Source organism: Cavia porcellus, unplaced genomic scaffold, assembly GCF_034190915.1.
Source record: "Cavia porcellus strain 051 isolate PalLab524CR breed Dunkin Hartley unplaced genomic scaffold, mCavPor4.1 scaffold_21, whole genome shotgun sequence".
Classification (NCBI taxonomy): domain Eukaryota; kingdom Metazoa; phylum Chordata; class Mammalia; order Rodentia; family Caviidae; genus Cavia; species Cavia porcellus.
In genome coordinates this window covers 25,264,383-25,290,374 of record NW_026947504.1, presented here as the reverse complement: position 1 = coordinate 25,290,374, position 25,992 = coordinate 25,264,383, and the positions used below count along the sequence as shown (strand labels likewise).

The window sequence follows — 25,992 nt, the reverse complement described above, 5'->3', positions numbered from 1 at the left end:
GTCTATAAGTTAGCGATGCCTGTAAACATTGAGTATTTCTTGGCTTTAAGGATAAATGACTTTGCTAAGGAATCAGGAAAACATAAAGAAAGGAGCAGAGAAAAATGACTGTTAATATGGTTTTACTTTGTGGGCATGTCTTTTTTCTGCCTTCTTTGATTTTCTTGGATGATGATGATTTTTTTTTTTTTTTTTTTTTTGGTAATGGGGATTGAACTCATGACCTCGTGCTTGCCAGGCAGGTACTTGTGCCACTCCTTTTTAAAGCCTCATTTATTCATTAATTCTTGATTGTTTTTTTGTTTACCTGAACTTTTCAAAATGGAGAATTGGTGACAGAAACATTACCCTAGTATATATGTATTTTTAGTTTTTGGAGATTAACACATGCAGGTTTAAGTAGGAAAAAGATGTTCCTAATATGTATAATACATTATTAGTATACAATCACATTGTTTTTAAGATTTATCATCTTTGTTCTTGTGATAGCTGTTGATCTTAATCAGGTGATTTATATTCAAAAGACTGAAAACAGTGATTCACTTTTACATCATTTCATAATTGTTTAAGTTACTAAGATGAAATTTTGATAAAGCTGTATATGGCAGATACGGGTTTCCATATCTATTTTAATGAAAAATTTTTATTATGTTATTTTTGTGTCTGTCTGAACAGTTTACTACTGAATATCTTTTAAGACTTTTTGTCAGCTGTTTTAATTAAATACTGTCTGTATGCAAGTTATCTTGAAATAGAATTCAAGTCTTGTTTTTTAGTTATTATTGATTATTCAAGAGTCAAGATTTGAGGGATAAGTTGGGAGTTGCTTTATGTTAGTAAATATCTATAAAAGGATAATATTTTTAAACTTCTAAAGTGATAAGCTCTCTAAATAGGAAAAAACAACTCAGAATTATACTGTTACTGAAATATTTTCTGTATGATTCATATAATTTAGTTTCTAGGTAAATTGTCCAAATTTCAGAGGCCTGTTCTGTAAACCATTCGAGCAGCTTTATGTCATTTAGAAATACGTTATTTACATTATACAATTAAATTTTTAACAATTTAAAAATATATTTCAAAATTCCTTTATTCTCTTAAGATATGATGAATATAAATCATACTTGTATGACATTTCAGGATAAACTTTAAAAAATTTTTTTTATTTTAAAGAGAATAAAACAAAAGAGAACACCAAAACAGAACAAAGCAAATCAGAACAGAACAATGCAAGCAACACAGGACTTCATAACAAGACAACAGGATATCAACAATGGCTACCATAATATATCTTGTTTTCTTTGAAATAGTTGACCGTACCTTCACACACAACAATATCAAACATAACAAAATAGTATAAAACCAATCAAAAGAATGAAAGCATTATAGGACTTCAAATCCAGACAACAAGAAATGAATAATAGCTTCTATATTATCTGATTTTTGTCAAAAATGTTGTCCATATCATCACATGTAATAAAATGCAACAGAATAGAACCAATGAAAACAAAAGAACAAAAGCATGATAAAGACTTCAAAAGAAGATTATAGGAAATCAATAATGGCTGCCATAATGTCTTATTTTCTTCAAAATAATATCAAACAAAACAAACTGAATAAAACCAGTTAAACAAATGAAAGCATTATAAGACTACAAAAGCCATAATATATCCCATTATGTTCAAAAATAGCTGCCTATACCATCAGACAAAGTAGAATCTAACCAAACAAGACAGAAAAAGCCAAACCTAACAAAATTGTGAAAACAATACAAAATTCAAGACAAGACAATAAGAAATTAACAGTAGTCGCCACTGTTACCAGGTGTCTCCTCCTCTGTCTTACAATAACTGTTTTACCTTCAGATCCCATTAACTCCTTCTGTTTCTTATGCTAAAGTTCATGTGTACAAGTTCAAACTCTTTCACCTTTCACCTGTGAACGTGATCTCCAGTTGCATCCATTTACCTACACGAGCCTCAAGATTATTTCACTTTTTAGCTGGGTAATTTCCACTGCATGAAAATACCGTATCTTTCTTATCTATTTTTGTGGTTGATGGGCAGGTTGCTCTTCCTTTTTTTCTGGTCTTCTGTCACAGGGAGCAGTTTTTTTCTCTCCTTTTGTTTTTAGTTTATGAATTTACTTTCCAGTTAAATGTGTTTCTTGTATACAGTATATTGATGGATTTTGTTTCTTGATCCACTGTCCCAGTGTTTCTTTTTATTGCTGACCTGAGGCCATCTATATTAATGGTGACAACCGGCATACACAGGTGTGTCTCTGCCCTGCTATCCTCCTGCTGTTGGCCCTCCACTTTCCCCCTTCATTTAGTTGCCTGTCTTGTTTGGCAGTCCCCCTCTGCTGCTGTTCCTGGAACCATGGTCATCTTTATCCCTCTCTCTGGAGTATCCTTTAGCACTCTCTGTAGGGTTCTTTATCATGGAAGTGTCTTATTTTTCTATCAATTTTGAAAGATAATTTTGCTTAGTAGATCAGTTTGGGTTGGAAGTTGCTTTCTTTCAGACTTTGAAACATTTCACTCCAAAGATCTTTTGACTTGATGGTTTGTATTGAAGTCTGCCATGATTCCAATGGGTTTTCCTTCATAGGTGATTGGTTTCTTTTCTCTAACAGCTTTTAGTATTCTGTTCTTGCGCTGAGTTTCTGGGATCTTGATTATTGTACGTCTGGGTATAGATTTATTTTGGTTATGGCTAGTCCTATATGCCTTACTTATCTACATGCCAGATCCATTTCCCATGTTTGGGAAGTTTTCTACTATTCTTTCTGTATAGAGCCTTTTAATTTCATCTGTGTTGACTCCTAATTTTTTACTGATACCTACCACTTTTAAATTATGCTTCTTTGTGTCATCTTGCAGCCAATGAATTATTTCCTGATTCTTTGTTACTTTTAAGAGATATTTCCTGTCACATTCACTAGCTGCAATCCTATCTTCAAGGTTTGAAAGTCTGTCTTCAGTCTCTTTCAGATGGTTTTGCCAGCTTTTGATTGACTTTTTAGTTTCCTGCGTCTCTCTTTGAATCTGTTTTAATGCACTGTAATTCCTTTCTATATTAATTCAAGGTTTGTATCATTTTCCTCTGCTTCTCTTTTTTATCTACATCTTCTTTAGATATGCCGAGTAATTCTTTGATTATGTTTATGATTTTTTCTTTTACCTGAGACATTATTTCTGATTTGACTGCTTTTACAACCTCATGAAGTTGTTTCTTTACTTCAATTGCTATCCTCTCAGAGATTTCAGGTATGTGACTTCCGTTTTCTTCCATAACTATATCTCCCAGACTTAGTCTGTGCAGTCTGGAGCTCTGAGAATGCCTTTTTTTTTTTTTTATTTAAGGAAAAAAAAGAAAAAAAAAAAAAAAACAACAGAAAAAGGGTACAAGTTATACAGAATTTCAGAAAAAATAAACAGTAGGAAATCACTAGTTAATTACATATTGTCATCTTAGAAATAGTTGTTGAAGTTACAAAATTAAAGCATATAGAGGGGACTTTCAAACAGTGAGACTGCAAACAGTTTTGTTCAGTGATCCAACAAAACTCAGTAATATGGTTATCTATCTTATACACTTAAATATATATGCAGTTACATCTTTTAGAGAACTATCTTTTCCTTTCTTTTGTACAATGACAATTACACATTTTGGGTTTTATTACTCCCACAGTTCTTATTACTTTTTTTTTTTGAAGAAAGTAAAACCAAATGTGACATACCAGGACAGTCAGTCAAATCAAAAGGATGGACATAATACATAATGTAAAAACAAAATACAAGGTGATCAACAATGGTTACCATAATGCCTCTTGTTATCTTAAAAAGAATTGCCTATATCATCAGTTATAATAAAATTGAACAAAACAGTAAAGAATAAAACATTGGAGACATTACAGGACTTTAAAAGAAGATAATAGTCAACCGGGATGGGTGTCATAATGAATCTTATTGTCTTCATAGTTGTTGCCTATACTTTCGAACTTGGTACTATCAAGCAAAGCAGAATAGAGGAAAATCAGTCAAAGCAAGATGGTGAGAGCAATACAGAGTTTCAAATCAAGTTAATAGGAAATCAAAGTGGATTACTATAATATATCCTGCTATTTTTTATTTATTTTTCCCTTAATTAATAGGATAAAAATGAAAAAGTAGATAATAAAAAGGAGATTGAGATAAAAAAGAAGGCATAACAACAAAACAGCACAGGTCAAAACATAGCCATTTAAGCAAAATAGTGTTTCACCACAAGATAATCTCGACATAATAGTAGTTACCATAGTGTCTTTTCCCTTAAAATCTTTGGGTATAACTTCGTGTACTGTAGCATCAAACATATCAAGACAATGTAATAATGGTTCAAGAGAATGGCAGTATTACAGGGTATTTAGAATCAACTAACAGAAAATGAACAATGGTTTCTGTATAATCTCCTTGTCTATTAAAGTTTTTGTTTATATTATCACATATAATAAAATCCAATAAGATACAACAGGTTAAAACCGATGGAGACAGAAGAACAAAAGCTTGATGGGACTTCAAAACAAGAGGGTATTAAATCAGCACTATTATGATGTCTTGTTATTATTAAATCAGCACTACCTATTATGATGTCTTGTTTTCTCCAAAATGGTTGTTCCTACCATCCAACCTTCTGTGCCTCATTTCTGTTGAGCTCTTTTTCTGTCATTAGTTGTCAGTTTATCCTCTTCATTTCGTTTTCTGCTCCATTCATTGTGGCCGCTCTGCCACTGTTTCTGGAATCTTGGTATTTTTCATTTTTAGAATATCCTGCAGTAATCTCTGTAGAGTTTAATTGGTGGTTGCAAATTCCCCTAGTTCCTCTTTATTCTGGAAGCACTTTGTTTTTCCATCAATTTCTAGGGACAGTTGTGCAGGATATATCAATCTTGGCTGGAGGTTATTATCTTTCAAAGCTTGAATTATTTCCCCCCACGCTCTTCATGATTTGATGGCTTGTCCCGGGAAGTCTACTGTAATTCTGATGGGTGTTCCCTTGTAAGTGATCTGTTTCTTGTCTTTGATGGCTTTTAATATTCTGTTCTTATATTGTATTTCTGGAATTTTGATTATTATATGCCTTGGTGTAGCTCTGTTTGGGTTGTAGTTGGCTGGGGTCCTGTATGCCTCATACATCTGAGTATCTTTACCTTTTTCTAAATTAGGGAAATTCTCCTGGATTATTTCTGTGAATAGCTTTTGTAGTTCATTTGAGTCCCTACTTCTTCTTTTATGTTCTTAATTCTTTTTTTTTTATGTTCTTAATTCTTAAGTTATAGATTCTCTTATCTTCTAGTCTTTGTATTATTGCTGTTTGTTTTCTTGTTATTTTTAAGAAGTATTTCATTTCATGCTCCCACTTTACAAATCTGTCCTCCAGTTCTGATAATCTATCCTTAGTTTCTTTCAAGCTGTTATGCCAGCTTTCAATAGAGTTTTTAGTTTCCTGGTAATCTCTTTGAACCTGCTTTACATATTCTGTTTTCTCTATTTTCTCCATCAAACAATCCCCCCCGCCTTTTTTCTGTTCTTCCATTCCACCATCTGTTTTTTTCTTGGGCGGTGCTTAGCATTTCTCTAACTATTCTACTTATTTCTTGCTTTATTTCATTAAATACTTCATTTTTGAACTCGTCTATGAGGCTCCGGAGATACCGCTTTATGTCTATAGGTGCCGTGCTTGATATTGCATGTTTTCTGTCTTCATTCTCTTTTGCATTTACCTTTCCTGGATCAGTATTCTCAAGATTGGGGACTGAGGATCCTTTCTTGTTGTTCCTTTTTCCCATACTTTTTGTTCCTTCCATACAAGTGTATGTTGGAGGCTCAGGTTTTTTTTTTTTTTTTTTTCTCTTTGTCTGTTGCAGTTTGTTTGAATCCGCCGGCTAGGTGTTCCCGCCCACTGCAGTATAATAGGGAGACACAGACCCGGGCAGCCTCTGCTGGGCCTGCCCCTCCAGGTCAACCTACTGAATGCTTCACTGCTAAGGTGCACCACCAGGCGCAGGGACCTGATTTGAGCTAGCCTACTGGATCTTAGTCCACGGAGTCACCAGGCCAAGCACTCCCCACCACTCCCGCTTGAGAGGGGAATATGAGACTAAAGTCACTGCAGGGCCCTGTTCCGGCTAGTCTGCTCGTTCCCAGAATGTCCTCTATTGGAGTGTCCTAGTCTATGAAAGGGTCCCCATTTCTCTCACTCACTGCAGGTCAATGCAGAGCTCCCTGCCAGTCCCGCTCTCAATGCCGTTTGGTTCGCTGATTCCAGCTCTCAGAGCTTTCGCGCTTCTCTCTCCCAGCCGTGTGGATTGGGATGCATAATCGGCAGCAGGAAATTCAAATTGCAGCTTCCAATGGTGCGGGATCCAGCTTCTGCACTGAGATTTTATCTCTTCCTGTTACAGCATCAGGGTTGCATTTCCAGTTGGTTTCTCTCAGCTTAGTTCGTTCCTGGGTCGGCAGGGTACATCTCCCCTCACGTAGGACTCCTCACATGGTACTATTCCTGATTCTAAACTGGTTATCTCAGAGAGCCTCGTTGGCTGCTGTTACTTGTCCGCCATGTTCTCCCGGAAGTCTCCTCTACTCCTTTCTTCTTCCTTCCTGATATCACTAATCCTGAGAATGCCTTTCGCTCCTTCATCTTGATATTCTCCTGGGTTCCTATAAACAAGCTGGTTGTGGGACCCCAGGCACTTGCCACATTGGCTGCCCTCGGAGGTAGCAGGGCATGGAGCAGGTTTTTCCAGACCTGTACAGCTACTTTGGGGCTTCCCTGATGCCCAGGAGTGTATGGAGGTGGGGATGCTTTTCTCTACCTGTATGTCTATGCTGAGACTCGCACAGTGGTGGCAGGTACACAGAGGTGTGTTTGTCTGATTCTCTTGATTGGTGATGGCTGCCCAAAGGAATCAAGGGTCTCTAGTGGTGTCCTGCAGGTGCACAGGGCTTACCCGACTGTGTGTCCCTGCACCTGCTGGCTGCCTGTAGGGAGAAACTTTGCAGTGTCAGTGCCCAGCAGGTGGAGGTAGATCTGTTTGGCTCTCTTTCCTGTGCTGGGTTCCCTCAGGAAGAGGCCTTCTGGTGGGAGTGCCTGGCAGGCAGAGGTGGATCTGTTTGGTTCCCTCTGCCTGCACTGGTTTCCAGCAGGCAAGGGCCATCCGGTGGTGGTGTCGGCAGATGGAGGTGGATCTGCTGATTCTCTCTGCTTGTGCTGGCTGCCCACAGGAAGGGCTCTCTGGTGGTGGCACCTGGCATATGGTGGTGGATCTGCTGGTTCTCTCTACTGGTGCTGGCTGCGCGCCAGGATAAACTTTTTTCTATAGGATTGCTGTTATGTTGCAATACACTTGAGATTTTGGAAACTGTTAGGATGCATGTCTTACATAAATAATGTTTAGAAAAAATACTACTGTATTTTGTAACAGATTAATTTTTTTGCCTTTATCTTTAATTTTAATTTTTAAGTGTTGTATATATATTCCTAATTTTGGTAGCACCTTTATTTTGATTTATTTCTCTTAATTGGCAACCCGACTCTCAATCTGGCAGCCAATTCCTCTTTCACATTTTTTGTTCTTACTGATATTATTAACCTTAGGTCATGTTACAGCATATAATGTGTACGTGAATTGAGGTTACTGGTTTCTTGTACAATGCATAACTTTATTCTACTTATTCCTCCCACCAGTAGCCCTCATGATTGGTTTTTGACCCCTTCCCTATTGTATGAGATCTATCTTCGTTTCCCCTTCTATCTGTCCTTCATTATCCTCTTTGTATTTTGCCTCACTCAAATGAGAATAATGATACATTAATATTTAAGCTAGTGTGTGTACTTTATTTCACTCAGCATATTTCCAGGGGCATTCATTTTCCTACCAATGTATCAAATCTGTTATTCTTTATAGCAGAGAACTATTCCATTGCATGTAGATAACCACATTTTTTAATCCAGTCATTTGCTAATGGATGTACAGGATGTTTCCAGTATTTAAGTGTTGTACATTATGCTGTTATGACCGTTGGTGTGCAAGTATTCCTATAATATTATGTCCTTCAGCTCTTTTAGTAAGCTGTTGTTACATATTTTGTGTTTTTGTCTCTGTCGCTTTAAAATTCTTTTAATTTCCCCCTCTTTTTCTAGTTTTTTTTCCTCATCATTTAAAAACTCATCTTTATTAAGTAGTTTTGAAAAATGTGAGTTTAGTGAATCATATGGCAGATGTATTTTTGGTTTTTTGGTGTGCTTGGGAAAATAATTTTAATATTTTAGAGGAAATACTAAGTGAAACTTGTTTATAGTAGATCATCTTTATTTTTTGTTTGCAAGTTATTTACACTTCAAAGATAATTTTTGAGCAGTCTTGTTAGTTAATACTTATTAGCAAACATGTCTTGGTTTTGTTGCTTTCCATGTTCATAGAAAATGCAGTAATAAGGTTATATATAGCAGAAAGTGTCCTGCTTTTTACTGAGGTATTTCTGTTTTATTTTTGACAGGGGTGTTAGTTAATGATAAAAAAGAGTATATATTTCTGGTATTGAAAAAATTGAGTTGAAATTTAAATAAAATGTAAACAGTTATGGGCAAATGAGGAATGATGTCAAATTTAAAGAGAAAATAACAATGTTGAGCTATAAGAATAGAATTTATAAATAAAGCACGGTGGAAGGTTTGCTATAAACTTGATTAATTATTAGCCTTTGCTTTGCTTTCTGAAATGAAAAGTTCTCATAGGTTGGCTGAAATACTGCCCTTATTAGATGCACAGTAGACACAAAACCATTCTGAGCTTTACTTACCTTGTGATTACTAATATCTACTTTCAATGAAGGTGTAAATTTTAAAAGATCAGCTATACGAACCATGGACACGTGTTGGACTTTTGGTATATGTTGGCTGTGTTTAGGTGATACTTCTAAGGAAGTTTTTAATTGGCCTTTTGTATAACTTTTAAATTGATTTGAAGACTATTTAGAAGAATTTTTAATTATAACTATTGTAAAGCAATTCATCACTTTCTTTTTTGTTTAGTTGCTCATAGCTTAGTTCCTATAATGAGTCTTGGCCTCAAGGAAAATGTTCATTTTCAAGTTAAATGCTTTAACAAATGTAAACAGTGCTTATAAAAGGCCAGGTTACCTTTAAAGAATTTTTTGTACAAGAACTGTTAAAGACCTGATGGGGTGTTCTTTAGTTACAGTATGTGTTTCAGAGAGAAAGCCTTCCTGTAACTTCTGTTTTCACCACTATTATGGTGAAATTTATTTCCAGATAAATGGAGAAAGAACACAGAGAAAGGAATTATGAGGGCAAAGAGAGTTTCAGATCGAGTTTCAGTAGTAGGTTTATTTTAGTAGTTTATATTTATTGGCCACATTTTTAAATGCCTTGTAGATTGAGACTGATACTGTTCTCTGATACTGTTCTCTCACCCAGGCAAGATCTCCTTAGGATCATGCCTTTTGGGCATTGTGGTAATTAAAGTCTACCTTGGATGAAATTCAGAGAGGGTTTGAATTGCCTTTTGTACTGAGCTCCTTTCCTTAACGGCATTCAGTATACTTTACACATATTTTAGGTCTTCTAGGCTTCATGCTATAGTATAGGTCTTACATATTTATTGATAAATTTATCCCTGTGTATTCCTGCTTTTGATGCTTTTAAGGATATTGGTTTTTAGATTCAATTTCTGATTGTTCTTTGCTAGTATAGAAATTTAGTTTTTATATGTTGATCTTGTGTCTTATAACGTTGGTAAAATTTGCTGGTTCTGATAGTGTTTATAGAATTGCTAGTATTTTATACAGATCAAAATCATTTTGTCTATAAAGAAAAGTACTTTTATACCTCTTCTATACAAATATCTCATATTAAAGTGTTTTTTCTTTCAGTTTAGCATTTTGTATTATTTTAAAACATTGACAAGTCTTAAATATTTAAACTCAGTGACAAAACATTAATAATTGTCAGCAGATATTTATAAGTGTTACTTTGAAACTTTGTGATTATCACTGTTATGTGCTATACCGTATTTTGTTACTAAAACAAAAAAGCAACAATTTGAAGGTGTCAATTTGTTTTAGTAGCGGCAGTATTTTTGTTTGTGTGTGACAGCGAAAGGGATATTAATGCTGGTATTGACAATGAGTGTTTCTTAAAATATGTTATGTGTAATACTGACTGCATTTAATGTTAATGAAGTATATGGGTTAGAATTTTGTGCTTTTGTAAGTTTAGGAGTAGGGTTAAATAAAGTTAACCATTTTTTCTCTCAAGTTCCTCTGAATCTTATGTTCTGAATCTTTAAGATGGAGTTATAGTGCACAGGGGCTCTTCGTTTGACAGTAGATATCTTTTCTGTTGGCCTGTATTTCCATAATTAATATGTATACAGTTAAATGAATCTGTAATGGCATTTAAAAATCATGATAGTATATTTATACATGAGTATTAATGTAAAAACATGGGGTAAATAATGATTCATTTATAAGTTCTAGATCTATTAATCTGTTTTGTATTTATGTTTTGAACTGTTAGAAATTAATTTAAATTAAAAAATCAGTTTCCCAATCTTGAATGACTGATTGGTAGAGAAAAGAGAAGTTTATGTTTCTCTTCTATTTCAGAACAAAGTAGAAGAGATGATTTAGAAGCTTTAGGTCACATGTTCATGTATTTTCTGAGAGGCAGTCTTCCTTGGCAAGGATTAAAGGTAATTATATTTATATGTTTTCTTACTGGATTTCATGAAATGTTAATATATATTAAGGTTCTTCCTTTTAAATAATTTTAAAGTGATCACAATTTCAGGATTTTTTTTTTTCTATTTTAGGCAGAAACATTAAAAGAAAGGTATCAGAAAATTGGAGATACAAAACGAGCTACACCAATAGAAGTTTTGTGTGAAAACTTTCCAGGTAATGCCAAGTTGATAAATATGCTTATATGCAAAAACTAGAACTGTTAATTTTAATTGCTGAAGTTTATACTTTTTCCTGTTTTAATGTGAGCTCTTTCAGAATGTGATCTAAATTCCCAGCAATTGATACATAAACCACAGTGACAGTTTGTATATTTTCTTAGTGAAATGGTGTTAGTAGAAAGAAAATCCATATTTTTAATAATATTAGCTAGTGCCAGCTGAAGTAGTATTTTCTTCAGTGACGAACTTTTAATAAATTACAATACTTGCTGAGGAATACAATTATAAAGCGTTAGTGTACAGTAGTCATTGGAGGCTGAATGTTAGCTACAGAAGGGAAGGCTCATAGTAAGATTTAGTTTTCAATCAATGTAATTGTACTGGCCCACTATTTTTTTTTTTTTTTCGGTACCAGGAATTGAACTCAAAACTTCACACTTGTCAGGCAGAAGCTTATGCTACTGAGCTAAATCCCCAGCCCTGGTCCATTATTTTTAAGATAAATTTTATGTTAGAGAGTTACACACATTTTTAAAATTGAATTTGTTTTGAGGTAGCTATATGGCAAGTCTAATTAAACCAACAAAAATTATTCAATTTTTCTAAATCAAAGAATATGAATACTTTGTTGTTACTGTGTTAAAATACCAGCTGTGTAGCAAAGTCAATGGAAAGAGAACTAGATTTGAAGCTATAAGACTGAATTCCAATCTCACTTCAGTATTCATTGCCAGTGCTGGCCTTGTTAAAATAGTACCAGAATAATCAGGAGTAGCTCTTTAGGTTTGTTTGCTATTCATTGTCAGCAAACTTTAACTATATGTTTTTCTTTCTTGCTATAACATCTAGAAGTGGAAGATTAAACAAATGTTGGCTAATAATACTAGCAGTTTAGGTGTAGGCAGATTGCCTGGCTGTAATAGAAAAGACTACATAAAAGTTTTCATGGAAAGTGTAGGTGCCAAAGTAAATTGAAGGGATGATTAGCCAAAAAGCGGAATACTGAGGAAGTCCTGGGCATCACTGTTGTCGCCTGTTGGACTGTACATTAGTATTTTCTTTCTGGCCTTCTGTGAGTGAATTGGAATGGGTCTCACTGGCAGAAGTACCGAAAAATAGATTACCTACAATTTCTTATTATAGTGTCTTGTAGAGCCACATTGTGGGATTTTTTTTTAAACCAAATTTGCCTGTGTTTTCTTCTTTTTGTTTTGAAAAATACAACCTTTAAGACACAGACATGGGCTCACACACACAGTATGAGAATTATGATGGTTTATAGAGATTTGTATATTGTCAATTATTAATTATCTAGTTTGAAATGAAGAGAAGGCTTACATTTTACTCTTATATTGTATTTTTGAGGTCTGTTTTGGTTTTATTTTGTTGTCTCAGTTGTTTAGAAGACTAACCAAGGTTAGGGATTTAGTCCTCTTTTGGTAAATTAGTGTGTGTAACTGATTTTAAATGAAATCTATCAAGCTGGTACAAATATTTTCATATTTATTACTTCTAACCATATTTTAAATAAACTTCTAAATTTATGCAGTAAGCACGATCCTTTGTAATTAATTAATTACGCATTACTGAAAATTCAACCTCTTGTATGATTCAAAATTTCTTATTTATTTATTTATTTATTTATTTGTATGGGGGGGGGATCGAGCTCATGACTTCGTGCTTGCTAGGTAGGTGCTTATGCCACTGAGCTAAATCCCCGGCTCCTTGAGATTTCTTTTAATATAGAACTTGTCTTTGCCTGAAATGAAACAGATAATGGTTAAACTTAAACTTCTTGCTTTTCTTTTATCTTTTCCTTTCATTTTGCTACTGAACTCAGAAAAATTTAAATTGAAATAGAATTTTACTATTTTTTAATAATTCAGTTTGCTTTTAGACATTTAATTTTGTTATTATTTAAGAAAATTGTAATCAGGCCAGTATGTATTTCCTTTCTAGAAGAAATGGCAACGTATCTTCGTTATGTAAGAAGGCTAGATTTTTTTGAAAAACCAGATTATGACTACCTAAGAAAGCTTTTTACTGACTTGTTTGATCGAAAAGGATACATGTTTGATTATGAATATGACTGGATTGGTAAACAGTTGGTGAGTATTCTGTGCTTTATTTTGAAAGATTATTGATAATATTTATTTTATTTTTAACTACAAATTCTTCAGTTTAAAAGAGTTGAAATAATAGGTTTTTTAAAAGGATTTATTTTACTTACTATTTTGGGATGTTTTTCAGCTGGCATTTACCATTTGTATTTTGTAAATGCTTTATGTTTGGATTTTGAACTTTCCACTTTGGCTTGGTTCTTAATATTCTGTATGTATAAAATTTCCGTGATTAAATTAATGTAATACTTTAAAAATTTACAGTTTTATAAGCTTCTTCTCTGAGTCAAAATATCTAAATTAAGCAGTTTTATTACTTTAAAATATCACTCCTTTAATTTTGTAAAGATAAAGCAGTCTATTTATACATTAGTTTTGGAAATAAGAAATAAATAAATATATTTTCATTTTTGGTATTGAAAAGTAATCTGAGCTGTGGATATAATTCAGTGGTATATGTGCCTGCCGGCAAGCACAAAGTCCTGAGCTGGAGTCCTGTCTTCCCCAGCCCCCCAAAAGTAATCTTATAGAGCTTGCCTATCATCCTAGCACCTGGGAGGTGGAAGCAGGAGGGTCACTGAGTTTGTGGCCATCCTGTGTTGCATAGTAAAACTTTGTTTCAAAAAGACATAAATAAATAAATAAATAAATAAATACAATAACCTAAAAATAAATACAATATTAGATTTTTTATTTTAAAAACATTAAGATAAAAGAGGACATAACAAAATAGATCCGAACAGAACAATTTAAGCACCATAATATTTCACTACAAGACAATCCACCATAACAGTAGCTACCATAAATACATGAAAAAATGTTCATCATCAGTATCAGATTTTTTTAAAGGAATAAATACTTTAAAAATACCAGGTATGGTAGCACATGCCTGTGATCCCAGCACATGGAGGCTGAGGCAGGAGAATTTCTGGGACTTCAAGGCAAGCCTGGACTACAAAAGGCCAGCCTGAACTGCAGAGTGAAACCCAATCTCAAAACCAAAAGAAAAAAAATCATAATAATCGAAGTGATTTTTAAACCATGTTAGTAGTTATATTCTCTTTACAGTGTTAACTTGAACAGAATGTTTTGAGAATTATATTACTTCTTTAAGTTTTTGTTTGATAGTGTCTTTTTCTTGGTCCTTTTAAGCAGCTGAAAAATGACTTAAATGTTGTCGGTATTTTGTAGCCTACTCCTGTGGGTGCAGTTCAGCAAGACCCTGCGCTCTCATCAAACAGAGAAGCACATCCACACAGAGATAAGATGCAGCAGTCCAAAAACCAGGTTTGGCGCCCTTTCTTAGACATGGAATCTTTTAACTTGCTTCAGTATGGATAGCTGTGTCTTCAGTAGATAAAACAGCAAGCACACACTGAAGGGCTGAAAGTACTTGTTTTTAATGAACTAGTTCTCCTAACGTTTACATTAGTTTAATCAGAACATTAAAACGTTTAGCTGCAAATTCCTCATTGATAATATACATTGGTATAAACTTTGAGTAATATTTGATATTCTACTTATATGGACTTATTTGATACTTATTATAATGAATTCTGGTAGCACTGGATCTCACTAATATATTTTAATTCAATAAATTATTCAGTTTCTGCTTATGTATAACTCATACCCACACATTATTTTGAAATGAAGAAATAGGGAAGACAGTATAATTAATAAAAGATGATTTTGTAGTGAGCGACTAAAATGTTATGTATTAACAGCTTAGCCTATAGGGTTGGACACGTGTGTGGCTTAACCCTGGCAAATTCATTAATCTCTCAAAGCCTCAGGTTTCTAATCTATAAAGTGCATGCTAATTCCTACCATGTATTAACTCAGCTCTTGTGGCCAGAGTTACTGTTACCATGATTATTGCAGTAAATATACAAATAACCATATTTCAAAGCCAAATAAGCTGTTTCACATGAAACATATTACTAATGTCCTAAAGAGGGGGCCTGTAAACAAATGGGGTCTTATAAGAATTGCATGGAAAAAGGTGGCTTTTGAGATGATGAGCCTCAAAAGCAATGGAATTTTTGAAGGGAAATGGCAGAATAAGTGCATTTGAGTGAACAATTAAGATAGTGTGAGTTAGTTTTGAAATTCAGACTCTTTTGAGGACAGAGTAATCCGATTTGTTTGGTTTAGAGAACAAGTTTGAGAGAAGACATAGAATAGTTATTAGGAAGAGTTCATGTTTCCTGAGTAACTGACTAGAAAACTGTTGAAATTTTTGACCAGTGTCTTCATTTCTTTTTTTGGTAAAAGGAAGCTTTCTTGAAATTATTTTTGATTTAAAGTTTTGCTCTCACCTTGAATTAGAGAGTACATACAAACTTTTGATTATAACTTTTGGCAAGGATAGTGTATTGTTTTTTCTTTACTTTCACATTTTTAATCCCATAAAAGTCTAAGTGAGAGTTAAAATGAGATGAAAATTAATGGAAAGAATAGTACTTACTAAAAAATATATAGCAAAATAAAATGCAACATTATAGGGGGTTACAGGTATATAACAATTTTATTCTATAAGGCACAGCCAATTTAAAAAGATTAATTTTAAAATTTTCACAAAGAGATGTTGGTGTTAATTCACATATATAAGGAGACAACAGCTCAAAGACCCTGGTAAGAAGCTAGAAGTAGAAAAAAATGGCTCAGAAGTTGAGATTTAGAGATTATGTTTCACAGACTGAGGTAATTTCTTGAATGTAGTTGGAAGATGAGTAGTTTATATTCTCTGAACTTCATGTGAGCAGTTAAGTACTATAATAAGTGAAACTTTTTTACTATTGAATTAAATTATAATTGAAATATTTTGAACTTTTAACTTTCGGCATATTTCAGACATTTCTTATTAGATTGTAAACTATTTGTGCAGTTCTTTTTGCACTAATTCTTTTAGGAAAGGTGTATATTACATTTGAGATCAGTACGTAAAGTTTCACATCATTATAGAAAAGTTGTACATCTAGAAAAACTTTTCTTAAATATTGCCATCAGTCAGCAATTTAAGTTTTATGAGAAACTCACAGTTCATTATCTTCAAGGGGAAAAGTAAATTATTTCAATTGACTAAAATCCCAGATAAATAATTGACAATCTAGAATCAATGATTAAAGTTGCAGGGATCTTATAATTGTAACTAAAACATTAAATTTGTGTACTCATTTGTTCTGAGAGAGTTCACATTTTTAGTTACGTTGTCAAAGAGGTTTTTTTTTTTTTTGTGCTGGGGATCAAACTCATGACTCAGACTCACCCGGCAGGTGCTTGTGCTGCTGAGCTAAATCCCTGGCCCCGTCAAAGAGTTCTTTAGGCCCAAGATGTTGCGTATTGTCCTAGCTGTCTCAATTTTGGCATCATTTTCATATTGTGTAGATTTGACTTTATGTAATTTGTTTAATCTGCTAAATTCTGATTATAAATTTAGAAGGTTTAATGAAAAAGACAATGGAACTGTCATAATTGTTTTGATGATATGCTTCATGCCATGAAAATACATAACTTTGCATTGTACAATTTAATTTAGGAAACTGTACCAGAACACTTGTTCATGTCTTACCCTTAAATTTAACATCTCCTGCCAAAAAAGTGGCTCAGATCACCTGTTTGCTAGGCTTCATCTAGCCACAGTTAGCACTTTTTCTTTGGTTAAGGAGCATACCGTGGATTGTAGAACATGGAGCTAGGTAGGACTGTAAAAACACTGAACTTTGAGTTGGGGTTCCTCTATACTTCTTGCAGTCCTGTGACCTTAGGAAAGTGTTCAGTGTTTCAGTATGAAACATCTATGAAGATGATACTTACCAACTCAGATGTGAGAACATATTTTAAGCAGCTGATGCAGAACCAAACATGAAATACGATACTATATTTCTCTCTCATCTTTTTGTTAGTACCGTCCACATTTTCCTGAATACAGAAATTGACCCCTGTTAAGAAATTAGCCTTAATTGTACTAGTAGATTATTACTCAGTTATGCTTATTGCCAAACAGATTTGCCAGGGGATCTAAAGGCATCAAGGGTTTTCAGCCTATTTCTTGAAAGTGAGTCTTTTAATTTTAGCCACATACTGAAAAACGTGGAGGAAGCTAGGTGACTCATATGTGTAGGATTGTCACTTAAAAAAAGAGTGTTTGTTTTGTCAGTCTTACAGCATTTGTTCTAATGGTGCACCTCACTTTTCAAAGAATTTCCCTGTTTTCCCCTGGAATTCTTACCATTTATCCTTACAATCAGAAACAGGATGCATTTTTTGAAGACTTTTTACATTGCTTAAAATAGCTCTTAATGAGGAAAACCAATGTGGACTTCCACTGTAAGAAAATAATGGATGACTTTTTGGTACACTCACAATTTATTTGGAGTGCTTTCATGGGCATATCATTTTTACATTCCTGCTTTTCATTAACTTCATTTAGAAAATTAGAGGAGGAGTTTGTGACTCTCAAAATCCTTTTAATTATTTATAAGGTTCTATTATACTTTCATTATTTAATCTTTACACAATTTAGCTAGACTCTTTCCATACTTTACAATATATGCAAAAAACTGTGCCTATGATTCGGATTAGTAAGGGTATCTTCAATTTCCTTTTATACATTTGTGTTATATTTTATGAGGATAAGATGTTTAACGTATTGGGTTTTTCTTCTTCCATGCATGCCACATGCATTAAATAAATGGCAGTCGACAGACCACAGGGCAGCTTGGGACTCCCAGCAGGCAAATCCCCACCATTTGAGAGCTCACCTTGCAGCAGACAGACATGGTGGCTCGGTACAGGTATTTTCTGATTTTTGCATGAGTGATTATTCCCCAAATTTATACAACTAACCCTTTTTTGAAACTCATGGCATGATTTCATATCCTAATGGGAAGCTTGTTGCTGAATTCTATTCTTTTGTTATTTAACTAAAAAACCAAAATTAACAAGGGCTATAAAGACCAACAGAGATACTAAGATTTTGCCTTTGTTCATTTTACACATGTGTGAAACACTATTTGTCATAACAGGTTAGAAAAATGAACTATATTATTTGAAATATGTATTAAGCTTGATTTTTCAATAATAAGCTAAATATTTCTTAGTGCTTTAAGTAATAGAACATTTTATATCATTTCCTTTTCATTGATACTGCCTTTTTTAGCCATATTTCTCAAGACCCTGATTTTTATAATGGAACATTTTGTTTGTACTTGGAGAAAATAATTTCTGTGATAAGTTTTTATTAAATATTCCCCTAAGTAAGTTGTAAAGACATTTATACAAATTTCAAGCAGTCCCTCATACAGGACTGGTTCCTCTTTCCCCATTTTCATATATTTAGGGACAGCTACAGTATTCTGCCCTCCTGTGTGCTCTATTTTAATCATTCGTGTGTCCTGCAGAAGTAGGAGAGATTACTGAGTCTCTTGTTTTTTCAAATGTCAGTTTAAGGTAATCTAAATGCTGGCTTAAAGTAATAACAAGCATTGTCTCAATCCATTTCATTTCAGAATCTTTTTATGCTTTATTTTTTCTCTACATATTTCCACTTGAACAATTTTCCATTATAGTTTACAGTTTTGCACTTTTAATATGTATATTTAATCAGCTGAATCTATACTCAAGATTTAACTCTTCATTTAAATTCTAAAAATAAGTTCATAATTAAGTCTTATGAGCGTTCATGTTTTTCTCACCATTAAATTTTAGGGGAAATTTTAATTATGTGGTCAACTATTTTTATAGAAATTTGTATTCTACAGAATAGTTCTACAGAAGTCTTTGTGTCACTGGCACAAAATTATTTTCATAGCTGTTTTTTTCTTTGTGTGTGATTTGTGAAAGTGGCTTGTGGGATGCCTTTGGACTGTCAAAGGGTGAATGAATTTAATTGGCTTATCACCTAAGTATTTAATGTTCTAGATTATTTTCCCACATGTTTTCACACAGTTGTTTGTACTTTCCTCATTTCTTTCTAAAATTTTCCAGCCTATATAAACTCTGGTTTCATTCTGATATTCAACAATTAATCAACTTATTATAATTTAAGTATATATAGAAAAATATACAAGGAAAATTTATATATGGTAGTATTTTCATTGACTCTATGGATGTATTTTACAATATTAAACTGATTTGATACAATGGATATATAAAAAGGTTTTACTGAAAAATCTACTAACACCCTAAGGAGGGTGATGTCTGGGTTTGTCCTGATACGAAATAAAGACCGAGTTCAGTAGTAATTTGTATTCTGCATACCTTCAGAATTATTTCAAATGATACTTGAGATATTGAAATTACAAACAAAAAGTAATAATAAAAAGAAAAAATATGTAAAATCTGTTAGTATCATTATTATAATTGAATCCTATAGTGGATCCTGAGTAAAGGCAGAGAAAGAAACAGTATGTTCCTTTACTCTTTCTGTCTGATAATAGAAAGAGCTAAAGAGAAAAGTATTTTCAAGCTAGGTGTCAGATCTAGAGCTTCTGGCACTAGACAAACGCTCTACTGCTGAGCTACATTTTCAGCCCTCAGAAAACTTTCACTCATGAAAATTTGCAAAGAAGTTTGTCTTGAGATTCTTTGTGCTTGGTCTTTAAACTGTTGAAAAAGTTGCAAGGATTGGCTTTGAGAGAATAAAATGATTTTATATGACAATTTAAAAGGCATTATTAATAAATACTAAAGCATATCAAATTGTTTTTCAGGAACATATTTCAGTTAAAAAAAATAGGTAGCTGGTAATACAACATGATACAGACTTAAGATATTCTGAATCAACAGTTGGCTGAAAATGAGCCTGTGATACTCCTTTTTGGTCACTGCCTGCACTCTTATGTGGAAGGGATCTGTGTTCTCAGTGTACAGCACCGTAAAGCAGTCCAGACTGTGTGTAGCTGGCATGCAGGATGAGTTCTCTTGCCATTTTTGACCTATAGGAAGATCTGGGGGGATTTGTTATTTTAGATGTGCTTCAGATAAACTTGAGCTTCTTGCTTTCCACACTATTATCTAATAGGTTAGACATATGGTTACCAAAATGATGACATTGTGGTTCACAGCACAGCCTCTAGAGTCAGATTAGGTTAAAATTGTATCATAGTATTTATGAGTAGAAAGACATTAATTGCTCCATCTCACCATTTTGTTGAAATTTAATTTTAAAAGGGTAGCATAGAGGCTAAAGTTTTGAAAATGCTTAAATAAGTAGAATGTTTTTGCAAAGAAACTTGACTGGTAAGTTTTGGCTATCTGTGAGACGTGTAGTGTCGAGGCACAGCCAAAAGTGTTGTCAAGTAGAACTTCTGAAATTTTATTCTACCTCTTTAGCAAAATCCTGTGAAAGTATACATTTGATGAACTATTCTCACTGAAGAAGCTAAAAATAACATTCAGATACTGAAAATTTTATTTTGAATAATTGTTGTCTCTTTGCATTTTGGAAAAACCTTTTCTACCATCCTGTGCTTGCTCATTCAATAATGAGTATGACTGAGAAATTGATCTGCTGTGTTTCGTTTCCTGGCCATTCATTATTCAGAAAGTATCTCTATAAATGCACTACTAAAGTATCTCTATAAAGGCACTGTTCTAGGTTCTTTGAATGAAGGGAATAATGGAGAAATATAGTATCTCTTACCATAGAGGTTTCAGTCAGAAAAGAGACTAATAAATAGAGAATATTTTCTGTTAAGTAAAAATAGCACAGAATGCTAGGAGACTGTATAGGAAAAACACAAAGCCTGGATTTAGTGAACAGAATTTCCTGGAAAAAGTTTCGTGGAAAACCCAAGACATAAAATATCAGTAACAGCAGCTGGGGAAAGTAAAAGCTGTTAGGCAAAGCATACACTAGGCAGCTGGAACAACATGCATAGGCTTGTGGAGAAGTGGGACACAGTGAGAAGTTTAATTTGGTCATTGTGACACGTGCTAAGAAATGAGATTGGGAGTCAGGCAGAAGGCACTGGTGATGGATCTAACAGGCCTCATTATTAAATTTGGACTGCATGCTGAAGCTGTTGGGTACCCAGAAAGAAAATTAGATAGGCCACTGCTTAACTAGATTAGACTTTTCGTGGAGAGTAGATTGAAAGGAGAGAAATGCAAGTCAGGAACACAGTTATGAAAAGTCTGCAACTGAGAGAAAAGAACAGGGAAGGGAAGTGAAGAGAAACAAAATTATTTTAAAAATAATTGGAAGATACAATTTAATTGGGAATGGGAACTGAAGGGAAAGAGAGCTCAGTAGTGACCCTTTTTGCTATATTTCTTCTTAGCAAATTAGGTTTTGAAATTAAGATTTAAACTGTCCCTCTGGCAGCAGACAGTGCTAATCTCTAATCCCGTTGTAGTTGCGCCTTTCACTGTAGCGTCCTCCGTTAAGCTGTTTGTTACTTGACAATGCAGAGGGGAGAGGACAAACTCTGCGGGGATTGCTGGATTAAAAATTATTATGTAGTGTGTAATGTACCTCCAGATTGTTCAGAATTCTCTTGTAGTTAGGGAAACCTTTGGTTTGAATTAAATGAATAAGTCATTGCCCTAGTGATTTTTGAGCACCTAGGGAAAAAGAAGAAACAGAATTGCAAATAGTATGAAGGATGTGCTGCGCGACCAGGCACTGTTGAGCAAAGTGAAAGAATAACCATGTAAGTGACAGGTATTTTGACTAATAAATACAGCATCCAAAATACAAATACAGATGATGATAATAGAAAAAAGATTAGACAAAAGTATCTCACTATGGTAAAATATAGAATACAACATTTGATAGTTATCAAAGGAATAATAGGAAGATAATAGTCTTTGTGTGAATTCCTTATATTTGATAAGTATATTAATTTATATGTAAAAATTATCAACTACAAAACTGTGTGTGTTATCTTTGTACTCGGATGTGTGAGAATAACTTTTGGAGTTAGGCATGACAGACAGGCATTTGTTAAATACCTTCTTCCTGCTTACGCAGACTGTTTTCCTTACATGGTCACTTAAACTTAGATGGTAAAACTGGAATCTGGAGTTTAGTCGCCAATTTGTTTTTCCCACTTCTTAAGAACCATATTAAGTTTCTTGTCAAATTGGGACTGTCAAGGGGCTGGGGATTTAGCTCAGTGGCATAAATGCCTGCCTTGCAAGCAGGCAGCCATGAGTTTGATCCCCAGTACCGATAAAAATGAAAAAGACAAAAAAAAAAAAAAATTTAAAAAAAACTGGGAATGTCAGAGGAACTTTAAGAATAACAACAGTAAACCTGTAAGACACATGAATTAGTTTTTGAAATGTCAATCCACAGAGCATCTATCATTTTTATACATTTCATTAAAGGAAGTGAACCTTTTTCTAGAAATAACACCTAAATTGAATCATTCTTTAGATTTTGGCTTATGAAGACTGTATATTCTTTTGGGTGATTAATTTAGGCTTCCAGGAGTATAATGACATTATAATGTTTCATTCTCATTTTTTCTAGATGAAATTCCTTTCTAAAAGAGATTTCTAACTTTAAATAAGTTTTAGTGCCATCATATACTTGCCGGTCACTGACAAGTTCTGTTCTGGTCCTAGAGTGTTTGCCACATCTCAGAGGTTTAGGGAATCTGGGAGATCCTAGAAAAATTACATATGGAAAGATGTTACTTCCTTCTAGTCTAGTTCCATTGATTTGAATCCCCTCAGTAAAGTAAACTATATCAAAGTCAGCTATGATGTCTTGCCCTATGAACTGAAATCAGTCAGATTATGCTATTTCAATGAATGTATAGTTACAGTGGCTAGAGAATATATAGTTGCTGTTGTTGGAATTTGAAATACTTGAATTTTAAATTTTAAATTCTGTAAAGAAAGACATGTTAGAAAAGATGTTTATAATTTGAAGTAGAGTCCTTCTAGCAACCTACAGTGAATAAAAAGAGAAACAGAAACCTGTTGAATATTATATTGGAAGACAATAGAAATTGTTCAGTGAACTGCCTTTAACTACTGTATGCTATGAGATTATGATAAGAGTCTTGCTCTTTTTGTATTTGGAGCAAAGACTTTGGCATTTTGAAATTAAGAATAAAGAACCAAATCATGTTTAATAATTAGAGCAAATAATTATTTTGAAATGTTTTCAGAAAGAGAAAGAGAAAGAAAGAAAGAAAAATTGACAAAGAACCCAACAGAAGGACAGAAAAGGGGAAACAGGTGCCATAGGAATAGACAATGCAATTTAGGTATTATAGTATTCTATTCTTTGGGTTATCTCTGTGATTATCAAGGTAGTTTTGTAAGCTATAGTCACAAAGCTAAATTCACAAGACCAAATGCAGTATTCATTTCTAAGTATGCATTCCACATAGGATATAAGAAGCAGAATTGCATATTTGAGAATTTTAACTCAATATGTTGATTATTCTGGTTATTTTCCTTGGAATTGACAGGTGCAACCATGGTAGAATATCAGATCCAAAGGAAGGAGTGTTTGTCTGTTTTATTTACTATGGTATTTCAAATAACTAGGACACTGCTTGGAATGTTGCAAACTTGCAGTAACAGTTTTAGGGTTAAGTTTACACATAAGAAATTCTACAGATTAGTACTGTTTCATTTGGTAATCAGTTGTCCACTCCAGTACTTGTGCCTTTCTCTATCTATTCTGATAAAAAATAGAATAAGGTATAGAGGAAGTATTAAAGATGATTGTTATGTTCATTTTGAACTTGGAAGTATGGGAAAATAGTAGGACTTTAACTCCAATAGGAGCAAGGGGAGAAGTAATAGATTTAAGAGGTAGTATGATAAATTTAGTTTTGGAAGTGCTGAGTTTGAGAAGCCAAACTTGGTCCAGCTTACTGAAGATGTAGAATCTCTTTTATATAGAGGTGACAATTGAAGCCTTGATTAGAGAAGTTTATAGTTAATGATGGCCACCATTTATTGATCTCCCACTGTATATCAGACCTTCTGCACTGTTTTTATGTTTTACATATTGATATGCCTTATATATTGATATTTGTGTAGTGCTCTCATTTTATCCTCATAGCAGCCATATTAAATAGATACTGCTGTTTCCTCTTTCATAGTTGAGAGCATTGAGGTTTAAGCAAGGTGGAGTGTCATTCTCAGGGTCACATAGCTGGTAAGTAGAAGAGCTGGGTTTTCAGTCTAGGTCTGTCTTAATCCAGAGTGATCTGTTGGTGCCATTTGATAAGCAATGCTCATAGAATACATTTTCTGGGACTCATTGGTAACTTTAAAGTGATTTGCTTAGCAGAGTTCTAAAACTGTGACAGAGAACAAACTGCAGATAGTTAATAAATAAATTAATGAGAAATGTTATGTGACTGCACACAATGAGGTTTTTTCTTCAATGTTAGTGATAAGAGGAAAGAAAGACGTAGAACTGTAATATACATTTGCAAGACCGAGAGAATTTGAAGAAGTAATGAATTTTGTTATGATCTTTCTCTTAAGAGTTTATGCATATATATGTGTATATATATGTATATAGGAAGAGAATACTTTGTGTGTTACATTTCTGTGTTATACTTTCCATAGAAGCTACAACACAGAACAGCATGAGGTTCCTCTTGTTTTGAAACTTAGTTTTGATGAAGAAAAATGTCAGAAAGAAAGAAAAAAAGAAAGGAAGGAAGGGGGAAAGAAAGAAAGAGAACATTAACACTGATAAACACAAAGGGTTTTTAAAAACTAAAGTGGGTTGTTTGATAGAAAGGTGTTTTCTGAGAAGCTAAAGAATAAGAAAGCAAGCAAGTTCGAAGAACATTGTAGGCAATGACAGGAGATAGTGCTAGTCTTCCGTGGGAAGAAGCTTGCTTTGGGTAGAGGTTTGTGAACTGAGGGGAAGGTGGTGCGAGATGAGAGTGCAGGCAGGTGTCGGGTCGCGTGGGACTTTGTCAGTTGTGGGAAGGACTACAGGTTTATTCTCTGTGAAGTAGGGTGCCGTTGGAGCAGTTGGAGAGTTTTAAGCAGGACATTATACCCTGTATGATTTATATCTTAAAAGAAGGACCCTGGTTGCTGTGTGGGTAGAACACTTTACTTGAGTACAAGTGAAAACAGATCAGCTTTTACTTTTATTCTCATAAGAGATTTCTGGTGGCTTGGACCGGAATCCTAGACGTGATGAGAACTGCTTGCATACGAAATATCTTTGGAGGAGAATTTAACAGGGTCTTTTAATAGTTTAGATGTGGGGTTTAAGTTAGAGAGAAATCATAGTGACTTCTGCATTTGAGAATCAATGATGTTGCCATTTATTTAAATTGACAGTGTGAGATGGTGACCTGAACATGATTACAGATTAAGTGATTCCTGCATGGGAAGGAGCAAAACTGAAAGTCCTCAAATGAAGTAATTTATGATATAGCAATGAACCAAAGAAAATAAGTACACAATAGGGAACTGATTGAGACATTAGTGTAGGAGTGAGCTGTCAAAGGCAGGAACGAGACAAAGACAAAACATTTCAAATGGGAACAAGTTGAAAAGCATATATAAGGTGATTTTGACCTTTAATAAAACGCTAGTCTTACTACTATATTCAGTTATGAACAACTACCTACTAATTGTTTTATATTCTTCATAATAACTTTCTAATTTAAATACTTTAACCTTTAATGTATATATATAGAGAGAGATATATTTATGTGTGGTGTGTGTATATCCATATAAATGTAATATGTTTATATATATATATATATATATATATATATGTATATATATATTTTTTAACAGGTTGTAAGTTCTACAAATGGAGAGTTAAACACAGATGACCCGACTGCAGGACGTTCAAATGCACCCATCACAGCCCCTACAGAAGTAGAAGTGATGGATGAAACCAAGTATGTATTAGTTTTGTTTGTTTTTTATAATTTTTGTTCTA

General features: G+C 33.7%; 1 protein-coding gene across 9 annotated transcripts in view; it reads left to right on the top strand.

Annotated features, from left to right (window-relative positions):
- Positions 1-25,992, top strand: part of Csnk1g3 (casein kinase 1 gamma 3) — a 109,226-nt gene that overhangs the window by 71,629 nt on the left and 11,605 nt on the right. For 2 of the 9 annotated variants that reach the window (XM_013141076.3, XM_013141074.3), the window contains exons 7-12: positions 10,679-10,764; positions 10,885-10,969; positions 12,937-13,082; positions 14,286-14,381; positions 17,795-17,890; positions 25,845-25,951. In XM_013141076.3, coding sequence (XP_012996530.1) covers positions 10,679-10,764; positions 10,885-10,969; positions 12,937-13,082; positions 14,286-14,381; positions 17,795-17,890; positions 25,845-25,951 — 616 coding nt within the window. Of the gene's footprint in view, positions 1-10,678; positions 10,765-10,884; positions 10,970-12,933; positions 13,083-14,285; positions 14,382-17,794; positions 17,891-25,844; positions 25,952-25,992 lie in introns of all 9 variants that reach the window. The other 7 variants (XM_003477372.5, XM_003477375.5, XM_063232440.1 and 4 more) reach the window with 4 other exon arrangements.